Source organism: Salvelinus namaycush, chromosome 9 (genome assembly GCF_016432855.1).
Source record: "Salvelinus namaycush isolate Seneca chromosome 9, SaNama_1.0, whole genome shotgun sequence".
Lineage (NCBI taxonomy): Eukaryota > Metazoa > Chordata > Actinopteri > Salmoniformes > Salmonidae > Salvelinus > Salvelinus namaycush.
In genome coordinates, this window is record NC_052315.1 from 23439796 (window position 1) to 23465583 (window position 25788).

Below are 25788 nucleotides of genomic sequence, written 5' to 3' on the forward strand. Positions count from 1 at the left end.
GTAGAGGTAATTGAGGTCATATGTACATGTAAGTAGAGTTAAAGTTACTATGCATAGAAAATAAACAGAGAGTAGCAGCAGCGTAAAAGAGTTGGGGGGGTCAATGCAAATAGTCTGGGTAGCCATTTCATGAGCTGTTCAGGAGTCTTATGGCTTGGGGGTAGAAGCTGTTAAGAAGTCTTTTGAACCTAGACTTGGCGCTCCGGTACCGCCTGCCGTGCGGTAGCAGAGAGAACAGTCTATGACTAGGGTGACTGGAGTCTTTGACCATTTTTAGGGCCGTCCTCTGACACCACCTGGAATAGAGGTCCTCGATGGCAGGAAGCTTGAACAATGTTCTAGGTCTTTCAGGTAAAACTGTTTTTATTTCCACTAAGAATTACAGGAAAACAACAGCATGCTTGGCACCCACCAGTTACCTAAGACTATTCCAATCACATTTTAATTTGTCTTGAATTGCATGTAGTAAAATGAAAAATGTTGCACATTACCTATGATATTGCATTTACGGTGCACCAAATATTTCCTTATGCAAGGTTTCCATGTCTTCATTTTCTCATCAACTTGTCTTTCTAATTATATCATAACTGTCTGTCATCTTTAAACGTGACGTTTTCAGGAGTCAAGTAAGAGTGGGTAAATTTCAAAATATTAACTATCAGGCTACCTTATAGTTTGCACATTATAAAGATCTAATACAGCATACCAATACTGTATTATGCTAGTATAAATTACTGAATTTCGACCATTTTAGAAAAGTTTCGAGTCAAAACAAACGTTATCAATTAATACAATTAAAGTAGCTAGATTCAAGAATTTTGGGGCCTACAATTCACAGAAAAAAAACCCGCCCATAACGGATACGTTAGCCCTACGTCAGACGCAGGGGGCGTTAGAGGGGCGTGTCGGCTCTGCATATCAGCTGTAATGTTTAATGTAACGCTCGCGCTCCATTGAAAAGTGCCTGCCAGTACTCGAGTGTTGGGCGGACTAGGGAAAAACAAAGGGAAAACGAAAACAGTTATAGGCTACATTGACATAGCGGCAACATTTTATAGAATAGTTATAGCGATACAACTGCAGTCACTGGCATCCCGTAGGTGACAGTTAAGACCTCACAAGGAAGAGGAGGAAGGGAAAAGAGAAGACCGCACATCTGGGAAGACATTGAAAAGTAACTAAAGCTTACTTGGCCACAGGTAGCCCTCGTGCGTCAAAGAATATCTAAGTGCAGGTCATGCGGATATCTCCGGCTGGAGATCGATCAGTGTTTCAGTGCTAGTTCTTCCTAGGAAGATCACTTACCTTCAGCGGACCAAGAGCAGGAGAAAGATATGTCCCGAAGAAAGCAGAGCAAACCCCGGCAGATCAAACGTAAGGAAAATAATAAGTTCACATTGATCTTTATTAAAGGTGGTTCATTGCGAACATACTGTATATACTTTGACAGGTGGACTAGGTTTGTGACATTTAGCAGTGACCAAAATAATATTGCTATAAATGACCTACCAAACTAATATAAAAATGCGATTAGGCTATGTGACTATGTTTATAATAATTTTGTGGAAATGTGCATTCTTTTTAGCCTACATTTGATGTAGGGAAGCCAACAGTTTCAATGATAGCATACTGACTCAAATACATTTAAAAAATAGGCTAGTCAACTAGCCGAATATCGAGCACATGTTATAAATGCTACTTTTTTAAATGCTACTGTTATAAATGCTTAGTAGGCCTACTAGAGCACATGTATTCAAAATAATCTATCATTTTAAATGTGATGTAAAGCACATCTCAGTGTAAGCAATGTTTTCGGCGCTTTCCTGCTCCACTCTCCACAGTGAGTGTGCAATCAAATATTGTTTTGAAGTAACAATGTGAACATCATGTGAAAGCTATAATTCTTTTATATGTAGGTTAGGCAAAAATAAAAAATAAATGGTTTATGCAGTTTATCACAGTGGGTTTTAACATTGGGTTACTTAGTTAGGGCCATTTAGCCTAACTTGCAGTCTCTCTCCAACTTTATTTAGTTGCAATATAGTCCCCTAGGCTTAATAAAACGTTGAATTTGCTTGCTCTTTTAAAAACGTTTTGTCCATTGGCAACTGAACTGTAACAGTGGTTTCCTGTTTAATTATGTTGTGGAAACGTCACTGTTCTCTGAAAAAGGCGATGTGAACGCAGATAAACTGCGATCCGATCGCAACCGAGATAAAGATTAAAATTGGATCTTTTTTTATTTGTTTTCTGTCTGAAGCTGCACTGAGGCTGGCGTTGCATTTCCCCCGGCTTTTCAGTTCTCTTTCCAGAGATGGGGCGTCAGATAGCGCGCTTGCTGATCTCGCATTCTGATAGTGGGTTACAATTGGATCTTTTTTCATCTATCCTTTTAACTCTTTAATGCATAGGCGTCCATTTAAAAGGTCTCTCTCAAACACACACTTACTCCCTGGCTGCCTACTGCGGAGAAGTCGTTTTGCTCTGGTGCCAGGCGCTCTTTCAGTTCTTCATGCAGAAGAGATGCCTTGGTCCGATAAGCACAGTAGCAATATCTTGGAGGTTGAGTTTGAAAGGGTTGCTCAAAAATAAAGCAGAAAGTAACTCTTAAAACGAAAGAGAAATCACATGATAAGGTTATATTAGCATACATTAAGCATTGTGCATAAAGTGCCCATAACGATGCTTCTAGTAAAAGGCACACCATTGGGCGGTCATGCTATCTACCCAAACGGACTCTCCAACTACCCAAATGGAATCTCTGCAACATGCCATCTTCAAAGCAGCCACTTGAAAAGGCTACATGAGAGATATAGGTTTAAAAAAGTATTTGACTAAGTATGGAAGCATTTTTGTAGGCTAGTGTTATTATGAAAAAGAAAAATCCTCTTCACATGTTATGTTATTCATGAAGAGGATGATTGTTCTGTTGGCTAGCAGTAATGTAAATAATAATAATATAAAAAAGTTATTTCCTTTACTTATTATTTTCCCATAGTGGTCTTCCAATTGATCACCCATCAGTCTCACATGGACTGTGGATATAGTCCAGACACTGGAGAGGATAAATTCAAGCTGGAAGCATATCAGGGGTGTCATGGCCTTTGTCTTTATCAGTGCTTACACCATCATGCTTCCTTGCTTCTTGATGTGACACAGAAGTCCCATGATTCTCTTGTGCCTTGGCAGACATTTTAATGTAGGAGGAGTAGTGATAAGGGCTTGGGGTTTGATTACATCCACCATATTGTTCCATAAGCATCACAAGCTTGCTTCTCTGTACTAGTCCATATTTTAATTAATTACTGTGTTGTGGTTATAGCACACTTACTGGGCGGTGGTGGCATTTGGAATGCTGGACCAAAAACAGATGTGTCCAGCATTATGGAAGCCTCAACTCAGGGTAGATATTTGTCTACGTCTTTTGTGCGTCATTTTCCCGATGGTGAAGATCTCTCAAACTGATTATCCATTCCTCCTCGATGGAAAGATATGAATGGGGCACTGGCTCCGGATCTCAGGGCTTATATTTTGGCAGTTGAGATGGAGACAGGATAAGCAGGGCGGTGATCGCTCCCCCGATAGTGTGAGACAGATGGAGGCGATTTGGATTGAGCTTGCATTATAATTACATTTGGCTGCTGCATTCTCATCTTTGTCGTGTTTGTGTTGTTGTTTGGGACTAGCTGGGTGTATCTTTTGATAAAAAAAAACAAAAAACGGGAGAAGCAGATAAGGCCAGAAATAGGGATAGCAGGCCTGATAAGGCATAGTGGAAAAAATCCAGGAATACAGAAATGGTTCTAGGTTTGAAAGCAGGCAGCTCGCCCTCTCTGAGATGTGCAGGGCTGATAAGGCCGCCTGCTGATCACTGATAGATAAGCTCAGGCAGATCCACAGATACAGCAGCTTTCTCTGCAGCTCTGCCCTCATGACATCACTGATAAAGCTCAGAGGTCAGCATGAATATAGCATGGCCGCCTATAGAAACCACGAAGTCACGTCTGTAGGTTCAGCAATCTCTGAATTAACATTGACCTCATCTCTTTAGACAATGGCAGTTGCTCTGAAAGTGTATTTGTGCATCTAGGTTTTTTTTGAATTGAGATTTATATAAAACAAATTAAACAGTTTGGATGTAACCCTGTTCTATTTTGAATGGATGTCTTACATACACTTTTACCTCTATAGGTTATATTACATTTTTTTGTACAATTGAAAGATGAATCCAATCTTCCCAGGCCAGTAAAACATTATAATAATACATAGATCACACATACACAGTCTCTTACACACACTCGTAAACCCATACGCCCATATATACACACACAGCGCCTTAGTGGCTTTCTCTTGTGTGTTTTTCCTTCTTTGTTCTGCTTTTAGCTCGATGTGAACTTTTGATAAGCCCTGGGGCCCGATCTCCAGTGCAGATAGAGATTGCCAAGTGCGATTAGAGTTGTTATCAGCACAGAGCAGGCAGGCTAAGACTCCACTGCAATAACAAAGCCACACAGAGGAGCAGCAAGGCCTGGACCCTGGCAATCAGTTCCACCGTTAATGTGATTAATGTTGTATAATTAGATGATAGGTGTGAATGCATTTCTCTCCCTCTCTCTCTTCTTCAACTTCACCCTTTTCCCCGCCCCCTGGTTTTTTCCCTAACAAGCATTGTAGTTGATTAATTTAATTAAAACTAATACCACGTATTACTCAGTGTAGATTCCATGTAAGATATCATTGAAATGTTGTGTTCGTTGATGATTATCTTGAGTGCTTTTTTGGAAAAAATGAAGAGCACATCTATGCCGCTAAAAGGGAAAAAATCCAACATCAGCATAACGCTAAAAGTTGTTGATTTTACTACGAGATATTAGATGATGACGGATTACGCCGGAATTGGGATGCTTTTAAATAGTCTGTTCAGTTTGAGAACATTTAATGACTACATTTACCTCTATAGGCCATATGACTGTTTGTTTTTTTTTTTTTTTTACAATTGAAAGATGAATCCAATCTTCCCAAGCCAGTAATAATACCCCAAAATTAAAATACATGGCTCATGCACACAGAGTCTCAGACAGACACACACTCATAAACCCATACACCCATATATACACACACAGCGCCTTGGTGGCTTTCTCTTGTGTGTTTTACCTTCTTTGTTCTACTTTTAGCTCGATGTGAACTTTTGATAAGCTCTGGGGCCCAATCTCCAGAATGACATCATGGCTCCCTGATCTGTACTACACAGAGATGCATAATTATGGATATATAGCAGAGCACAGTGGAGTACTGTGCAGTACAATACAGTTCAATATTAGATAATATTTTGGGGGATTTCCTCTTTTTGTTGGTGGATTCCTGTGTGTATCGGTTTCTTTTGTCGTTAGGTTATAGCCTATAGATCTGATGATGTTGAACCGTGTTAGTGGGTGAGTGGGCTGCCTGTGGGGGGAAGTTGGCAGGGTTACAGAGGAAACACTGCCTGTTTGGTGTGTGGATGAGTTATTACACCTTCCTGCTATTTACTCTGGGGACTGTGTAGTGTGAATTATGATGCTCTGCTCCATGGCCCCCTGGAGCAGTTGTAAATGGTTTCACCTCTGACCTCTTAAGCAAGGACTTTGGGAATACTTGCCACCTACTTACAGTAGCCTAATATTTGTCAAACTATTTACTTTTGCAGTAATTGATACTGGGCAATTCCACGGGAACATAATTATGCTTTGACTCAGTTTTTTCACTTAAAAAAATATATGCCAAACAAAAACCCTTGATTTCAAAGTTTTCCATCTGCCTATCAAGAAATCAAAGCCTTTACTTAAAGCCCAGTTTTTAAGATGGAAAATGGTTTCCTTCATTTCCACAAAACATAGACTCTTAGCTTTCATTTGACACCCAATTTGATATGGTCCTATGAACTTCACGTTGGTGCTCATGGGTTCTTTTACATGGAAATGCCCTGCTGTGTTTTGTCTTTGGTGTGGGGTTTGCACATACGGTCCTGTAGTGTAGGTGGACTTTTACCCCAGTAACGTAAAGCAAAGAGCCCTTTCCTCAAGTACATAACAGCCGTGTCCCACCTTCCATTCTAAATACTGCTGGTGCTGCTTTGTGATGTAGGGACTATGTAACAATGTGCATCTACACTGTAATTACACTGTACCTGCCTATGTAGCAACCATATAAATATATAGGTATTAATAGGGACACAATGCACAATGGGACCAATGATTCTTTAGTTCTGTGTCCACTGTGCAGTTGATGATGGATATTTATAGACGGTATGATTTGATTGATGGGCTGAGGTTGTGGGTGTTGTTCTAGTATGTTTACATTGGGGTCTTGATGTAGAGGTTTGTATAGAGCTGGTGTATCGATGTGTGTCCTGGATAGCCATGGGCCACGTGGCCGTGGTCAGGCAGTCGGCAGGCAGGCCGCTGGCCGGGGGACAGTGTGTGATGCTGTTATGACAAGCCCCCCCCCCCAGCGCTGCTGATAAGAGAGGCCATTTGCTCCTACTGTGTTCAGCGCTCTGTACTGTTCCGGGGTGTAAAAATGCCTTGGTAAACAATCCAGACTGACCTGGTTTTACAGCTGGCAGGCAGGCGGAGGGAGCGGAGCACCATGGGAATGACTCTGCCCACAACCGTTACTGTGATATGGGACATGGAAGCATGTATTCTTGACCTGTAGAATATGATATCTATGTCACACGAAATTATGACTGCACCTCCACCTCTTATCCAGAGCGACTTACACTAGTGAGTGAATACATTTTCATACTTTTTTTCCGTACTGGTCCCCCGTGGGAACTTGGCGTTGCAAGCACCATGCTCTGTCAACTGACAGACACACACACACACTCCTAGAAAATGTGCTTTGCCCACAGTGCTTGATTGGGCTACATTAAGGAGCAGCATGTGAAATCTTTTCAGTGAGCAATGGGCAGGGTGTATGAGGAGCAAAAGTGGCGATAAGAACTACTGGGCGTCAGGGACAAAAGCCCAGAAAGAGGAGATGTTAGACTGGCCCCGGGGAGCCACCTTAACAGAGGTGGTCGAGACCAGTGGCCCCTCCACTGTCTGCTCTCATACACTACACTCTGGCCAGTTAGGATACATCCCAAATGCCACCATGCACTCTTAGAAAAAAGGGTTCCAAAAGTTTTTTGGTCTGTCCCCTAGGGTTGCAAAGGGTCTGAAACCTTCCGGTAAATTTCTGGAATTTTCCAGGAAATTTACCATAGGAAGTTAAGCCCGGGAATTTGGGGAATTTTGCTTAAATTCATCAACAAAGTTAGCTTATAACAGTGAACCTTTTTTTGTGGGATACACAAGGCAATTTTAGGTCTTGTGGCATATTTTGGTTAAACTATCCCCAATTCAATGGAATTGCAACCCTCTGCATGCACAGTGCATTCTTCCATCATTGTCTGAGCCAAGGACTACATGCTTTCTGGTAAGTTGTGATTACAATACTGGGTGGGGTGAATATATTTTATATGACATACATGATTTTCTGTTAACTAGTAAATAGTAGTCTACAGCAAAGTGTGTTTAAATCATTTCTAACTTGTTAACAATTTTTGCTAGTTAGTTTTTGCTACCATGTGAGTTTTAGCTTGCTTTAGTCTGCTAACTGAGTTTTAATTCACCTGTTTCTATACATGTTTAATTTTAAAACATTTATCTTACAAAGGAGTTGTTTAATCTAACTGCTTATCTATTTATCTGTACATGGAATTGTATTAGGGGTTTTTTATTTAAGAAAATCTAATCTTTACAGGAAAATGCCACGGGCACCATCTGATGTGTGGATACATTTCACTGCAGCTAATGTAGAATGAAAAGCTGTGTACATTTTCAAATACTGTGAAGAATGCAACAAAGATGCAGAATCATCTGGCCAAGTGCATAAAGTTCCCTCAGCGCTCACAACAAGCAACCTCTGACAAAAGTCCCTCTACTTCTATTCGAGGTGAAAATGATGAATCAGACACCTTATTGATAGCAACAGCTCATGGTCCTCCTGGAATCAGAAGTTTTTTTGACTCAATGGAGGAACGTATTCAGAGAAATGCTGATGAATGTCTTGCTTGAGCTGTACACAGTTGCTGTGTATGCAACTGGTTCACCTCTGATGCTCACAGGCAATGTGTATTGAAAGAGATTTCTGAATGTTCTTGGACCAGCTTCCCCCCCTCCAACCAGACATGCTTTATCTAGTCATTTGATGATTTGATGGATGCAGAGTTCAACAGAGTTCAAGTGAAGGTCAAGCAAATCATAGAGAAAGCAAGGAATAATTAACTACATCATCTCCACCCCTCAACCAGTATTCTACAAGAGCACAGACACAAGGGACAACAGCCACACCGGTCTCTACATTGCAGATGAGCTGAAGGCAGTCATCAATGACCTTGGACCACAGAAGGTGGTGCACTGGTGACAGACAATGCTGTGAACATGATGGCTGCTTGGTCTAATGTGGAGGAGTCCTACCCTCACATCACACCCATTGGCTGTGCTGCTCATGCATTGAATCTGCTCCTCAAGGACATCATGGCACTGAAAACAATGGATACACTCTACAAGAGAGCCAAGGAATGGTTAGCTATGTAAAGGTTCATCAAGTTGTAGCAGAAATCTACCTCACCAAGCAAAGTGAGAAGAATAAGAGCACCACATTGAAGCTGCCCAGCAACACATGTTGGGGTGGTGTTGTCTTCATGTTTGACAGTCTCCTGGAGGGGAAGGAGTTTCTAAGAGAAATGGCCATATCACAGTCTGCCGATATGGACAGCCCCATCAAGAGGAGCATCCTGGATGATGTATTTTCGAAGAGAGTGGTAAGCAGCCTGAAACTCCTGAAACCTATAGCAGTAGCCATTGCACGGATTGAGGGAGACAATGCCATCCTGTCTGATGTTCAGACTCTGCTTGCAGATGTAAGTGAAGAAATCTGTACTGCCCTGCCCACTTAACTGTTGCTCCAAGCAGAGGAAACTGCAGTTCTGAAATACATCAAAAATTGTGAAGACTTCTGCCTGAAGCCCATACACTCTGCAGTGTACATGTTGGACCCCAAGTATGCTGGCAAGAGCATCTTGTTTGGTGCAGAGATCAACAAGGTCTATGGTGTCATCACTATCATGTCTCGCCACGGGCAAGGTTCTTGGCAGTCTGGCGAAGTACACTTCCAAGCAAGGGCTTTGGGATGGAGATGCAATATGGCAGTCGTGCCTACATATCTCATCAGCCACCTGGTGGAAGGGACTTTATGGATCTGAGGCTCTTTCCCCTGTTGCCTTCATCATCCTCCAAATCTCACCAACATCAGCCGCCTCAGAGCGCAACTGGACCTTGTTTGGGAACACACACACCAAAGCACTCAACAGGTTGACCAATAAAAGGGTTGAAAAATTGGTGGCCATCCGGGCAAATCTGAGGCTTTTTGAGCCTGACAACGAGCCATCCTCAACAAGGTTGGAAAGTGACAGTGAAGATGAGGCCTCAGAGTCTGATGTTCAAGAGGTGGACATTGAGGAGGTCCAGGGAGAAGACATGGAAGCCTGAGAGGAAGACAACCAAAGCTTTAGTTTCTAGACTTTAGTTTCTTTAATTTTACAGATGTATGTTGAAAACGTTTTTGGGAGATGCGACGGATCATTGTGGATCATTCAATATTCCCTTTCTTTTGTTGTTCAGTGAAATCATCCCATGTGAAGAGTCAACTCATGTAATTAAAGTTCAATTCGTAACTAAATAGTTTTGTTTGTTTCTATTGGAAGGATTTCATCATTTGCAATTGTCTACTTATGATAAGGTAAAAGGTTTATGTTTCTGTCTCCGTATGATATTGTAAATATGTCCAATGCAAAAAACATCTACATTTAAATGGTAATTTAAAATGTGCAACCCTACTGTCCCAATAGGAGAACCCTTTTTGGTTCCAGGTAGAACCCTGTTTGGTTGTATATAGAACCCTTTTGGGTTCCCAAAAAGGTTATGCCTGGAACAAAAAAAACGATTTCAAAGGGTTCTCTTATAGGGACAGCTGAAGAACCCTTTAATGTTCTAGATAGCATGTTTTTTTCTGATAGTGTATGCCTAATATAGTGCACTACAAAAGTACTGCACTATGTAGGGAATGGAGTGCCATTGTGAATGATCTTTGTCTGGTTTGCATTATGCTTGTGTAAACCATGTGTGCTCTTGCTCTGTGGCTGAAAAGGGACCTGTCAGTCAAAGACAGTTGTGTAGGCAGAGGGATTTAGATACTTGTGGTAGGGGCCACAGATGGCACATAACACATTTTACATATTTAGCAGACGCTCTTATCCAGAGTGACTTACAGTAGTGAATGCATACATTTTCATATTTTTTTGTACTAATCCCCTGTGGGAATCGAACACAGTGTTGCAAGTGCCATGCTCTACCAGCTGAGCCACACAGGACTAACACGTCATAGAAATGTACTTTTCGGTGTTCAGGTTTCTAATGTACAGTAAGAAATGGGAACGGTTGAGTGAGCAAAGATAAGAGAAATAAGTAAAAACTTAAAAATGAGAAATAGTGATGATGGGTTAGATGGTGTCTTTGTACACCCCACTCATTACTAGGCTTCTTCAAGTCCAGTGTCTCATCACTTCTTGTCACCCCTTCTCATTGGGAAATCATTCTGTTGTGAGAAGAGAGATGATGTAGTCCAGACATCATGTTACACACCACTCCCTTTGTTATCTTCCAATAGGCAGCCATGACAAACTATCTTATATCTTCCCTCTCTTAGTATCTTATTGATACTGTACGTGCACATAATGAAATACATAATTGTGCCCAGATGAGATTAGGGAACAACATGGCAGATTGAGTCAGACAGTATGACCACAACTGAAACTCCTTTCCTTTAAATAGTGTGTAAATGAAGAAGTTTCCTTCTTGACAATCAATGAACGACAAGAGAGTACAAATGGGGAAGAGGAAGAGAGGGAAGAGCAATCGGGTGGTTTAATGACATCCGTTGGCAATCAGATGTCTTAACATCATTGCCATCCTTTTAGGACATGGACTAACCTACAGTGTCTGTTCGCAGCCAGTTCAACCTCTGTAGACTATTGATAAGCGAGCAGATTTGGAATGTGCATTATATCTCATGGTACTGTTTCCACTGGTTTGTTTTGGTATTTACTAGGACATTTTGTGATGTCAATGGGAAAGGGAATGGGGGATACCTAGTCAGTTGTTCAACTGAATGCCTTCAACTGAAATGTGTCTTCCGCATTTAACCCAACCCCTCTGAATCAGAGAGGTGTGGGGGGCTGCCTTAAATCGACATTTGCGGGGCAAATCAAATATATTTGATTTGATTCAACACAGCGCCCCCTATCAGTCATCTAATGTATATATAAATCATTGACAAGAACAGAAGGAAAATATCACACTATGACTACATATATCATAATAATCATCATCAATATCCAATTTACAGTAGCAACCATGTATTTACTTAGTATTGTACATGACAATTACTTTGTTTATTTTGTTTATTTTGGTTTTATTAAAACTTTGAACTACTAGGCACCAGCATACCAGATAGTTACCAATTGCTTTTAATTATTTTAGAAAGTACCCATTGTAGAACTTTTTGAGGATCTGAGGACCCCCTCTCCTGAGCGGGAATAGGTGTTGTCGTGCCCTCTTCACGACTTTCTTTGTGTGTTTCGACCATGATAGTTTGTTGGTGATGTGAAAACTAAGGAACTTGAAGCTCTCGACCTGCTCCACTACAGCCCCGTCGATGTGAATGGGGGCATGCTCGGCCCTCCTTTTCCTGTAGTCCACAATCATATTCTTTGTCTTGATCACTTTGAGGGAGAGGTTGTTGTCCTGGCACCACACTGCCATGTCTCTGACTTCCTCTCTATAGGCTGTCTCATTGTTGTCGGTGATCAGGCTAAGATCATGCCTACCACCGTTGAGTTGTCAGAAAACGTAATGATGGTGTTGGAGTCGTGCTTGGCCACGCAGTCATGGGTGACCAGGCAGTACAGGAGGGGCCTAAGCATGCACCCCTGAGGGGCCACCGTGTTGAGGATCAGCTTGTCAGATGTGTTGTTGCGTACCCTTACCACCTGAGGGTGGCCCGTCAGGTGAAGCCACCGTGCTTCCATCTTGGCACTCCCCCACCATTGTAAAACATATTTTAATGCTATAGAAATGCATATATTAATGTCCACATTCATTTTTGCCACGTTTATTCTATTGCAGACACCTTAAAGTGGAACGGACAGCGTTTTCCCTTTTTTGCAGATATGAAACAAACAGACAAAAGTATAACATTCCCAATTTATGCTACAAAACCAACTATATAAGAGGCTTTAAAAATAGATTATATTTGACTCAATACTCCATGACGTACACTAAGGCATTATTGGCAGAATAGATGGATGCAGTTCAATGATTGGTAGTCCAACAAATATTGCTATCAGGTTGTAAATCACAGCTGGCCTGGTACATTGTTTGCTGCCTCCATTCGGGATGCAGTGTTTCAGTTTCAATGACTCAATATTTTGGAAGTAAATGGACAAATGCAACTAAGTCTGGGAATGTCAATACAATCAAACTAGCAAGGGCAATGATCACAAGTCATTCATATCATGGCTAATAGACAAGTGTATCTATCTATGTAGCAAGCTAAAAAAAACACGGAGCATAAGGAGGATGTCATGTCATGCTATTGGAGGAGTGGGTGAGTGACTTTTTCCCCTCATATCGTTTTTCTGTGGCTATACACAGTTAGAGATGCAGGTGTCATTTGGTTAGCTAGCAAGAACTTGAACGACTGTTATCCAGTTAGCCAGAGTGAATTTGCGAACGCAAGAGATATGCTATCTACTCCGATTTCAGAGCACTCTCGTCTGAGTGTGCCAGAGCGCAGAATAACGGATGAATTTACGAAGGCGCAACACCCACTTAATATGACTAATGTCAGCAAACATAGACAAAAAAAGTAATAGCTAGTCAATAACGCTCTAGATAACATGTAAACAGCCTAACCAGCTCTGCTACGGTGAGTAAAATGGTTAGAGTGAGGTGTTCTCTCATTTGTGTCTAGAAGTAGCTAGCTAGAAAGCTAGCCAACTTTAGCCAGTTAGCTTGGGTGCTCGACTAACCTGTGCCCCCGCACATTGACTCTGGACCGGTACCCCCTGTATATAGCCTTGCTACTGTCATTTTATTGTTGCTCCTTAATTATGTGTTATTTTTTACTTCAGTTTATTTTAGTAAATACTTCAACACTTTTTTCTTAAAACTGCATTGTTTGGGCTTGTAAGCAAACATTTCACTGTAAAGTCTACACCTGTTGTATTCAGCGCATGTAACAAATACAATTTGATTTGATTTTGCTTGGTTGGGACAAGTATGCATTGGCAGGATCAAGTTTGAGAAATCAAATCAAGCTTTATTTATACAGTACATTTCAGATATGGAATGCAATGCAATGTGCTTCACAAAAAAAAAAAACAACAAAAATAAGAGGATAAAAAAAACAGAACAACTAAAAAGCACCTTTACATGCTGACTAGACCGCGCGCGTCCTCGTGCGCCATAGCGCGCATGTTGATCAGGACACGCAGGTTGAAATATCAAAACAAACTCTGAACCAACTTATATTTGGGGACAGGTCGAAACGCATGAAACATTCATGGCAATTTAGCTAGCTAACTTGTTGTTGCTAGCTAATTTGTCCTGGGATATAAACATTGGGTTGTTATTTTATCTGAAATGCACAAGGTCCTCTAATCTGACAAATAATCCACAGATAAAAAGGTCAGCCTAGTTAGTTTCTAGTAATCTCTCCTCCTTCAGTCTTCTTCTTCTTCTTTGGACTTTATATGGTGGTTGGCAACCAACTTTAAGGTGCGGTTGGCGACCCACCAACTGGACTGGAGTGTGATTCACTCAGTTCATCTTTCAATCACCCACGTGGGTATATGTTCCTAAAAACCAATGAGGAGATGGGAGAGGTGGCACTTGCAGCCTGTCACGTGTCACAAATAAACAAATAAACAAAAAGAAACCTTCTCTCACTGTTAACTGCGCTTATTTTCAGCAAACTTAACATGATAACTTAACATGATAAAGTAACAGTCAGTATCTGGTGTGGCCACCAGCTGCATGAAGTACTACAGTGCACCTCCTCCTCATGGACTGCACCAGATTTGCCAGTTCTTGCTGTGAGAAGTTACCGCACTCTTCCATCAAGGCACCTGCAAGTTCCCAGACATTTCTGGGGGGAATGGCCCTAGCCCTGACCCTCCGATCCAACAGGTCCCAGACGTACTCAATGGGATTGAGATCCGGGCTCTTCGCTGGCCATGGCAGAACACTGACATTCCTGTCTTGCAGGAAATCACGCACAGAACGAGCAGTATGGCTGGTGGCATTGTCATGCTGGAGGGTCATGTCAGGATGAGCCTGCAGGAAGGGTACCACATGAGGGAGGAGGATGTCTTCCCTGTAACGCACAGCGTTGAGATTGCCTGCAATGACAACAAGCTCAGTCCGATGATGCTGTGACACACTGCCCCAGACCATGACGGACCCTCCACCTCCAAATCGATCCCGCTCAAGAGTACAGACCTCGGTGTAACGCTCATTCCTTCAACGATAAACGCGAATCCGACCATCACCCCTGGTGAGACAAAACCGCGAGAGCACTTTTTGCCAGTCCTGTCTGGTCCAGCGACGGTGGGTTTGTGCCCATAGGTAACGTTGTTGCCAGTGATGTCTGGTGAGGAACTGCCTTATAACTGGCTTACAAGCCCTCAGTCCAGCCTCTCTCAGCCTGTTGCGGACAGTCTGAGCACTGGTGGAGGGATTGTGCATTCCTGGTGTAACTCGCCCGAGTTGTTGTTGCCATCCTGTATCTGTCCCACAGGTGTGATGTTCGGATGTACCGATCCTGTGCAGCTGTTGTTGCACGTTGTCTGCCACTGCGAGGATGATCAGCTGTCCATCCTGTCTCCCTGTAGCGCTGTCTTAGGCGTCTCACAGTACTGGCATTGCAATTTATTGCCCTGGCCACATCTGCAGTCCTCATGCCTCCTTGCAACATGCCTAAGGCATGTTCACGCAGATGAGCAGGGACCCTGGGCATCTTTCTTTTGCTGTTTTTCAGAGTCAGTAGAAAGGCCTCTTTAGTGTCCTAAGTTTTCATAACTGTGACCTTAATTGCCTACCGTCTGTAAGCTGTTATTGTCTTAACGACCGTTTCACGGGTGCGTGTTCATTAATTGTTTATGGTTCATTGAACAAGCATGGGAAACAGTGTTTAAAACTTCTTAAGTATAGGGGGCAGTATTTTCGTTTTTGGCTAAAAAACGTACCCATTTGAAACTGCCTATTTCTCAGCCCCCGAAACTAGAATATGCATATAATTGTCAGATTAGGATAGAAAACACTCTAAAGTTTCCAAAACTGGCAAAATTTTGTCTATGGGTTTAACAGAACTGATATTGCAGGCTAAAACCTGAGGAAAATCCAATCAGGAACTGCCTCTGTTTTTGAAACCTCTCTGTTCTTATGCATCCCTATCACCCATTTAAAGGGATATCAACCAGATTCCTTTAGACATAGTTTCAGGCTTTTATTTTGAAAAATGAGCGAGAACGATCACATTGCGTAAGTGCATAGGTGGGGGCTCTCAGAGTGAGTTTTGCGCAACAGAGAAAGGCGGCCATTGTTACTCCCGGTCCTATTGAAAAACCAACACTCCCGGTTGATATATTATCGAATAGATATTTGAAAAACAACCTGAGGATTGATTATAAAAAAACGTTTGACATGTTTCTGTGGACATTATGGATATTATCTGGAATTTTCGTCTGCGTTGTCGTGACCGCTATTTCCTGTGGATTTCTGAGCATAACGCACCAAACAAACGGAGGTATTTGGATATAAAAATAATCTTTATGGAACAAAAGGAACATTTGTTGTCTAACTGGGAGTCTCGTGAGTGAAAACATCCGAAGATCATCAAAGGTAAACGATTCATTTGATTGCTTTTCTGATTTTCGTGACCAAGTTACCTGATGCTAAGTGTACTTAATGTTTTGTCGAGCGATCGATAAACTTATGTAAAGCATAATTTCAAAATCTGAGACGACAGGTGGATTAACAAAAGGCTAAGCTGTGTTTTGCAATATTGCACTTGTGATTTCATGAATATGAATATTTTCTAGTAATATTATTTGACTGTGGCGCTATGCTATTCAGCGTTGCTGATGACAATTATCCCGATACCGGGATGGGTGGTTCAGAAAGGTTAAACCCTTTACAATGAAGATCTGTGAAGTTAAAGGGAAAAAGGGATGTTTCTTTTTTTGCTGAGTTTAGAACCAAGTTCTTTTTTAGCTCGTGGCTATGCAGACCCTCTTTTGACGCATGCGAGCAGTTTGGATAATATGATTTGAATAACATGTATGTGTAAAAATGTGTTTTTAAGATCTCTTTTAAATATGTCCACAGTTTCGCCCCACCTCAGGTTCTCTGGCAGGCTATTCCAGAGGCTGAAGCATAATAACTAAAGGCTGCCTCTCTATGCCTCTTGGTCCTAGGCTTTTGGATAGTTAACTGGCCAGTGCCAGAGGACCTGAGGCACCTACTGGGTACATAACTTAAAAGCATGTCTGACATGCACAATCGTGGATTGATTTAAAAACCAATAGAAGATTCTTAAACTGTATTCTAAAACTCACAGGCAGCCAGTGCAGATACTTTAAAACCGGTGTAATGTGTGCTCTCCATCTGGTCTTGGTCAGTACCCGTGATGCAGCATTCTGTATGTATTGCAGATGACCAATGGCTTTCTTGGGTGGACCAGACAGTAGAGCATTACATTAGTCAAGCCTGCTTGTAATAAAATCATGGATGAGTCTCTCAGTATCAGCCTGAGAGAGAAACGTCCGCACCTTGTCAATGTTCCTCAGGTGGTAAAAAGCTATTTTGGTCACGTTCATAATGTGTGAATCGAAATTGAGTTCAGAATCTAAAATAACACCTAGGTTTTTTACCTGGTGTTTTATCTTTATTGTCTGTGAATTAAAATGTGTGTAAGGATCTGGGTGTAGCTGGTGCAGAGGAGTCAGGCGCAGGACAGCAGAGATGAGTAACACAAGGAACTTTACTCAAAATGTCCAAATACATGAAGTAATACCAAGCCCACAAACATCGGACCGAACTTACAATAAAACAATCACGCACAAAAACCATGGGGAAAACAGAGGGTTAAATAATGAATATGTAATTGGGGAATTGAAACCAGGTGTGTAAAACAAAGACAAAACAAATGGAAAATGAAAAGTGGATTGGCGATGGCTAGAAGGCTGGTGACGTCGACCGCCGAACGCCCCGAACAAGAAGAGGGACCGACTTCGGCGGAAGTTGTGACAGTAGCCCCCCCTTGACGAGGCGCAGGGCGATCCGGATGGAGACGGTGGAACTCCTGCAGCAACGAAGAGTCCAAAAACATCCTCCACCAGCACCCAGCATCTCTCCTACAGACCATACCCCTCCCACTCCACGAGGTACTGAAGGCCCCTCGCCCGACGCCTCGAGTCCAGTATGGCTCGAACAGCATACGCCGGGGCCCACTCGATGTCCAGAGTGGGCGGAGGAACCTCCCGCACCTCAGACTCCTGGAGTGGACCAGCCACCACCGGCCTGAGGAGAGACACATGGAACGAGGGGTTAATACGGTAATCCGGGGGAAGCTGTAACCTGTAGCAAACCTCGTTCAGTCTCCTCAGGACTTTGAATGGCCCCACAAACCGCGGGCCCAGCTTTCGGCAGGACAGGCGGAGGGTCAGGTTTCGGGTCGCGAGCCTCACTGCGGTGGCGATCGGCGCTCGCCTTCTGAAGCCTCACGGCCCGTTGCAGGTGCACATGAGCGGCGTCCCAGGTCTCCTCCGAGCGCTTAACACATTCGTCCACACCGCAGGAGCCTCGATCTGGCTCTGATGCCAAGGTGCCAGAACCGGCTGATACCCCAGTACGCACTGGAAGAGGGAGAGGTTAGTGGAGGAGTGGAGAAGTGGCGGAGCGAGTTTTCGGCCATCTCTGCCCAGGGGATGAATGCCGCCCACTCCCCCGGCCGGTCCTGACAATAAGACCGCAGAAACCTACCCACATCCTGGTTTACTCTCTCCACCTGCCCGTTACTCTCGGGGTGAAAGCCCGAGGTAAGGCTGACCGAGACCCCCAGACGTTCCATGAACGCTCTGGATCGTGGTGTTACCCTGTGAGGGAGGAAGATCCATGAGGAAATCCACCGATAAGTGCGACCACGGCCGTTGTGGAAGGGGTAAGGGCTGGTGCCTAGGGGCCTTGCACTGGGTGCACACTGAGCAGGAGGAAACATAAACCCTCACGTCCTTGGCCAAGGTGGACCATCAGTACTTCCCACTAAGACAGTGCACCGTCCGACCGATGCCAGGATGACCAGAGGATCCAATAGATCAAACGGTCGCGGACAGCAGACGGAACGTACAGACGCCCAGCTGGACACTGGGGAGGGAGTGGGCTCTGTACGTAACGCCCTCTCGATGTCCGCGACCAGCTCCCACACCACCGGTGCCACCAGGCAAGAGGCAGGAAGTATGGGAGTGTGATCTATGGACCGCTCCTCTGTGTCATACATCCGGGACAGTGCGTCTGCCTTAGCGTTCTGGAAACCTGGTCTGTAGGACAGGGTGAAAACAAAACGGGTTAAGAACATGGCCCAACTTTCCTGGCGAGGGTTCAGTCTCCTCGCCGCCCGGATGTACTCCAGGTTGCGGTGGTCAGTCCAGATGAGAAAAGGGTGTTTAGCCCCCTCAAGCCAATGTCTCCACACCTTCAGAGCCTTGACAACAGCCAACAGCTCCCGGTCCCCCACATAGTTACGCTCCGCCGGGCTGAGCTTCTTCGAAAAGAAAGCACAGGGGCTGAGCTTTGGTGGCGTGCCCGAGCGCTGAGAGAGCACGGCTCCTATCCCAGCCTCGGACGTGTCCACCTCCACTATGAATGCCAAAGAGGGATCCGGATGAGCCAGCACGGCGGCCGAGGTAAACAGAGCCTTCAGGTGACCAAAAGCCTTGTCCGCCTCAGCCGACCACTGCAGTCACACCGGTCCCCCCTTCAGCAGTGAGGTAATGGGAGCCGCTACCTGACCAAAGCCCTGGATAAACCTCCGGTAGTAGTTGGAAAACCCTAGAAACCGCTGCACTTCCTTTACCGTGGTGGGAGTCGGCCAATTACGCACGGCTGAAATGCGGTCACTCTCCATCTCCACCCCTGAAGTGGAAATGCGGTACCCAAGGAAGGAGACGGACTGTTGGAAGAACAGACATTTCTCAGCCTTGACGTACAGGTCATGCTCCAACAGTCGACCAAGCACCCTGCACACCAGGGACACATGCTCGGCGCGTGTAGCGGAGTATATCAGAATGTTGTCGATATACACCACTACACCCTGCCCGTGCAGGTCCCGGAAAATCTTGTCTACAAATGCCTGGAAGACTGATGGAGCATTCATCAACCCGTACGGCATGACAAGGTACTCATAGTGCCCTGAGGTGGTACTAAATGCCGTCTTCCACTCGTCCCTCTCCCGGATACGCACCAGGTTGTAAGCGCTCCTGAGATCCAATTTTGTGAAGAAGCGCGCCCAGTGCATTGACTCAATCGCCGTGGCTATAAGAGGCAGCGGGTAGCTGTACCTCACAGTGATTTGGTTGATACCTCGATAGTCAATGCACGGGCGCAGACCTCCATCCTTCTTCTTAACAAAAAAGCAACTCGAGGAGGCAGGTGAGGTGGAGGGCCGAATGTACCCCTGCCCCAGGGATTCTGAGACCTATGTTTCCATAGCCGCCTTCTCCTCCTGTGACACGGGATACACGTGACTCCTGGGAAGTGCTGCGTCTACCAGGAGATTTATCGCACAATCCCCCCGTCGATGGGGTGGTAATTGAGTCGCCTTCTTCTTACAGAAGGCGAGAGCCAAATCGGCATATTCAGAGGGGATGCGCACGGTGGAGACCTGGTCTGGACTTTCCACCGTAGTAGCACCGATGGAAACCCCAAAACACCTCCCCGAGCACTTTCGTGACCACCCCTTGAGAGCCCTCTGTTGCCACGAAATAGTGGGGTCATGACAGGCCAACCAGGGTAGGCCCAGCACCACAGGAAACGCAGGAGAATCAATAAGGAAAATACTAATTCTCTCCTTGTGACCCTCCTGCGTAACCATGCCCAGTGGAGCGGTGGCCTCCCTAATTAGCCCTGACCCTAATGGTCAACTATCTAGGGCGTGCACAGGGAAGGGCATATCCACAGGAACAATGGCGATTCCTAAACTATGGGCAAATGCTCTGTCAATAAAATTCCCAGCTGCACCTGAATCTACGAGTGCCTTATGCTGGGAATGCGGGGAAAACTCAGGAAAATGTATAAACAAAAACATGTGAGCAACAGGGGGCTCTGAGTGAACCTGGTGCCGACTCACCTGGGGTGACACGAGAGTGCCCTGCCTGCTGTCTCGACTTCCAGAAGAACCTCCCCAGCACTGACCAGCAGTGTGCCCTCTGCGGCCACAGATGGTACAGGGAATGGCCCCTCCTCCGGTCGCCCTAAGTGCAGCACCTCCCAGCTCCATGGGCGTCGGAGCGGTGATGCTGGGGGATGGAACTGACAGGCCCCGATCCGGACGTCCGCGGGTAGCCAGCAGGTTATCCAGCCAAATGGACAGGTCCACCAGCTGGTCAAACGTAAGAGTGGTGTCCCTGCAGGCCAACTCCCGACCGACATCCCTGCGCAGACTGCACCGGTAGTGATCGACCAGGGCCCTGTCGTTCCATCCCGCGCTGGCGGCCAGGGTCCAGAAGTCCAAGGCGAACTCCTGTGCGCACCTCGTCCCCTGCCTCAAGTGGAACAGACGTTCACCCGCCGCTCTACCCTCAGGCGGGTGGTCGAAACCTGCCCGAGGTGGCGGGTGAACTCCGCGTAATTGTCCAACACTGCTTCTCCTTCCCCCCAACTCCTTCCCCCCATTGGCCCACTCCAGGGCTTTCCCTGAGAGACAGGAGACGAGGGCGGACACGCTCTCACGTCCCGAAGGAGCCGGGTGGACGGTCGCCAGGTAGAGTTCCAGCTGGAGTAGGAACCCCTGGCATCCGGCAGCTGTCCCATCATACTCCCTCGGGAGCGCGAGCCGAATCCCACAGGGACCGGGTAAAGGAGGGGTGAACTGTGGTGCCTGTTGTAGTGGTGCCGGTGGAGGCGCTGGCAGAACTCCTCCTCTCTCCCATCGGTCCATCGTCTGCAGCATGCGATCCATGGCGGTGCCGAGACGTTGCAACATGGTCGCATGCTGTTGGACGCGCTCCTCGACCACCAAAGGGGGGTTGTCTGCTCCTGCTGACTCCATTTTCGGGTGCGTGATTCTGTAAAGATCTGGGTGTAGCTGGTGCAGAGGAGTCAGGCGCATGACAGCAGAGATGAGTAACACAAGGAACTTTACTCAAAATGTCCAAATACATGAAGTAATACCAAGCCCACAAACATCGGACCGAACTTACAATAAAACAATCACGCACAAAAACCATGGGGAAAACAGAGGGTTAAATAATGAATATGTAATTGGGGAATTTAAACCAGGTGTTTAAAACAAAGACAAAACAAATGGAAAATGAAAAGTGGATCAGCGATGGCTAGAAGGCCGCCCGAATAAGAAGAGGGACTGACTTTGGCGGAAGTCGTGGCAATGTTCAACCATATTCTCTCTCTGTGCAACCATATTCTCTCTCTGTGCTTTGGCTCCAACAATAAGTACCTCGGTCTTGTCTTGATTTAGCTGGAGGAAGTTAGCATATATAAACTGAACAGTACCGGTCCCAAAAACGAAACCTTGTGGAACGCCACATGTAACATGCATTTTCTCTGAGTTACAGTTGAAGTCGGAAGTTTACATACACCTTAGCCAAATACATTTAAACTCAGTTTTTACAATTCCTGACATTTAATCCTAGTAAAAAGTATTCCCTGTCTTAGGTCAGTTAGGATCACCACTTTATTTTAAGAATGTGAAATGTCAGAATAATAGCAGAGAGAATTATTTCGTTCAGCTTTTATTTCTTTCATCACAATCCCAGTGGGTCAGAAGTTTACATACACTCAATTAGTATTTGGTAGCATTGCCTTTAAATTGTTTAACTTGGGTCAAACGTTTCAGGTAGCCTTCCACAAGCTTCCCACAATAATTTGGGTGAATTTTGGCCCATTCCTCCTGACAGAGCTGGTGTAACTGAGTCAGGTTTGTAGGCCTCCTTGCTCGCACACACTTCTTCAGCTCTGTCCACAAATTTTCAATGGGATTGAGGTCAGGGCTTTGTGATGGCCACTCCGATTCCTTGACTTTGTTGTCCTTAAGCCATTTTGCCACAACTTTTGAAGTATGCTTGGGGTCATTGTCCATTTGGAAGACCCATTTGTGATCCAGCTTTAACTTCCTGACTGATGTCTTGAAATGTTGCTTCAATATATCCAAATTTTTTCCTACCTCATGATGCCATCTATTTTGGGAAGTGCACTAGTTTTTGCTGCAGCAAAGCACCCCCACAACATGATGCTACCACCCCCGTGCTTCACGGTCGGGATGGTGTTCTTCGGCTTGCAAGCCTCCCCCTTTTTCCTCCAAACATAACGATGGTCATTATGGCCAAACAGTTCTATTTTTGTTTCATCAGACCAGGGGACATTTCTCAAAAAAGTCTGATCTTTGTCCCCATGTGCAGTTGCAAACCGTAGTCTGGCTTTTGTATGGCGGCTTTTAGGTTATGTCGATATAGGACTCGTTTTACTGTTGATATAGATCATTTTGTTCCTGTTTCCTTCATCATTTTCAGAAGGTCCTTTGCTGTTGTTCTAGGATTGATTTGCACTTTTCGCACCAAAGTGCGTTCATGAGCGGTATGACGGCTGCAAGGCCCCATGGTGTTTATACTTACGTACTACTGTTTGTACAGATGAACGTGGTACCTTCAGGCATTTGGAAATTGCTCCCAAGTATAAACCAGACTTGTGGAGGTCTACACATTTGTTTCTGAGGTCTTGGCTGATTTCTTTTGATTTTCCCATGATGTCAAGCAAAGAGGCAATGAGTTTGAAGGTAGGCCTTGAAATATATCCACAGGTACACCTCCAATATACTCAAATGATGTCAATTAGCCTATCAGAAGCTTCTAAAGCCATGACATCATTTTCTGGAATTTTCCAAGCTGTTTAAATGCACAGTCAACTTAGTGTACGTAAACATCTGACTCACTGGAATTGTGATAAAGTGAATTATAAGTTAAATAATCTGTCTGTAAACAATTGTTGGAAAAATGACTTGTGTCATGCACAAAGTAGATGTCCTAACCGACTTGCCAAAACTATAGTTTGTTAACAAGAAATTTGTGGAGTGGTTGAAAAGCAAGTTTTAATGACTCCAACCTAAATGTATGTAAACTTCCGACTTCAACTGTATGTTCACCAACGGTGACAAAAAATCTCTTGATCGTTAAATAGGTCCTAAACCAATTTAGAACTGGGCTGGAAACCCTGCTATGGAGGACTTCTCCTTTTGGGGATTGCCAATATGGCCGACTGGTGGCTTCAAAGCCTTTCAATGGCCAATGCATAGCATCAGCAGTCCAGGGTTTATATACATTGGTTCTTGGTCTCTGTTTTTCAAAATGTCCCTACCCTTTATTCTCCTCATTGCTCTCTTTTCTTCTCGATCCACCAGTTGTTCTTTTTTATTCACTCTATCTTTATCCCTCATTCTCTTGCAGCAGCCCCCCTTGCTATCACCCCCTTTCTCATTCTATCTCTCCCTCCTTCTCTTTCTCCCTGTCTCTCTCTCTGTCTCCAGTCAGACCTCTAGCCTCACTGAACCAGGTCTTGGCGGTATGATAATGTGGAAAGTTGAACTGGCCCCATTACAGCTTGGCTGATGGTAGTGCTGATAAGGCTGTTGATAATGGGTGCAGATAGCGCTGACACAGCGGTCCAATAGCCAGCCCTCTCTCCCCCATTATCATTCCTGCCCACCGATGGGCTCCCAGAGCGCTATCTGCTCTCCATTTCCACTCCTGCGACAGATAAGAATGGAAATACTGACTTCATAGCTGACTGATTAAAGTGTCTGCCTTTCTTGATAATACACAGATAAATTGTTTTTTTTCTCCCTCTTTCTATCGCTCTCTCGCTCTCTCCCTCTCTCTTTCTCCCTCTATCTTGAAAGGGAGAAAAACCTCTCCTCTTTTAATTTCTCTTTCTATGTTGGCCTTTTTGAGAGAGAGCAGGGTAGGAAGCAGAGGAGGAATAGGGAGGGATAGAGATAGGGATGGGATATAGAGAATGATGGTAGTATAATTGGGAAAGTTTGAATGTAATGTAGTGTGGAGGCCCATTATCCATCTAGGTTGCATATGTACACATAATAGGGTCATGCTGTGTTAGATGTCCGAGCCCTCTATTACCAGCGAGGCCAGAGGAAGCAGTGCAGAGCGTGGGCAGCAGCCCTATCTACGACCCAATGAACTCCCATCAAAGTTACAGGCTTTTCCAGGTTGAGTTTCTGTCACTCCAGTATGATAACAGGATGATCACTGATGATCACTGATGGATTGACTTCCAGCATCCAAATCCTTTAACCCCATTTGCTTTTTGTCCACATTCCCTGTCCCTCCTGTTGTCTTTCTCTCTCCCCTTACTTTGTCTTACCATTACTCCTGTCCTCTCTCCTCCACCCTCTTCTCTGCTCTCCTTCCCTCATTATTTGTGTTCCATTAGGAGTGAAATTCCCCCCATGCTTCCTCTTCCTGTATTGTAATATGATGATGTCCCTCTTCCTGTTTACAGTCTCTCTGTTGTATTTCTGTGGTAGCTTTGAGTCAGACAACCTGTTCACGTAGCCTGTAACACACATAGACAAGAGCTAGATAAGAGTTCATAGACTGCACATGGCAACAACTCACTGGCCTATCCCTGTAGTAAAAAGTCCCACCCCTCTCTCACAGTCACAGTGGAACCTGAACCCACAAGGTTGGGCCCAGTTAGAGCCTCAGAACAGGAAGTGAGTGGTTGTCTCCTTTAGGGGTGAAGAGAAGAGGTCTTCTCGGGTCCAAAAAGTTGAATGGAACCGAGGACAATCAGACCTGGACGGACCTGGACATTTAAAAAAAGTGGGACCCGAGAACAATCATTCCCGAACCCAAATGGACCCGACAACAACCAGACATATACCCGACCCGATTGGACCTGATAATAAATGAAAAAATGTTTATCAGCCAAGTTGCTCTTCTAGTTAATGAATAGGTCTTTATATGTTGGTTAGGCCTTCTAAGTCAATAAATTCACCTTATTAGCATAAAATAAATATGCTATAGGCTATGCAGAGCCGTTGTCGGGTCCATTTGGGTCCACTCGGGTCTATCAGCTGTAGTGTCATAGACCTGAGAACCGATGACAATCAAACTGGACCCGACCCGGACCCGAGGGGGAGAAAAAGGCTCCTTCCTGACAGACAGACAGACATAGGCTTACCTGTAGCCATTGGGAGAACACCGGACTGGAACAACGTGCTGTTTGTTCGAGACACAGTAACTGACCTTGATAGATTACAGAGTTTTTTTTCCTGTGTTTGTCTGAGAGAAAAAAATGATAAGTTCATGTGAAATAGTTTTTTTCCTTTTCT

General features: G+C 44.6%; 1 protein-coding gene across 3 annotated transcripts in view; it reads left to right on the forward strand.

Moving 5' to 3' along the window:
• The first annotated feature begins 961 nt into the window (after positions 1–961).
• Positions 962–25788, forward strand: part of LOC120053871 (zinc finger protein ZFPM1-like) — a 109444-nt gene continuing 84617 nt past the window's right edge. For all 3 annotated transcript variants that reach the window (XM_039001149.1, XM_039001152.1, XM_039001151.1), the window contains exon 1: positions 962–1374. In XM_039001149.1, the coding sequence (XP_038857077.1) occupies positions 1335–1374 (40 nt within the window). In that variant the 5' untranslated portion in view covers positions 962–1334. The remainder of the gene's footprint in view (positions 1375–25788) is intronic.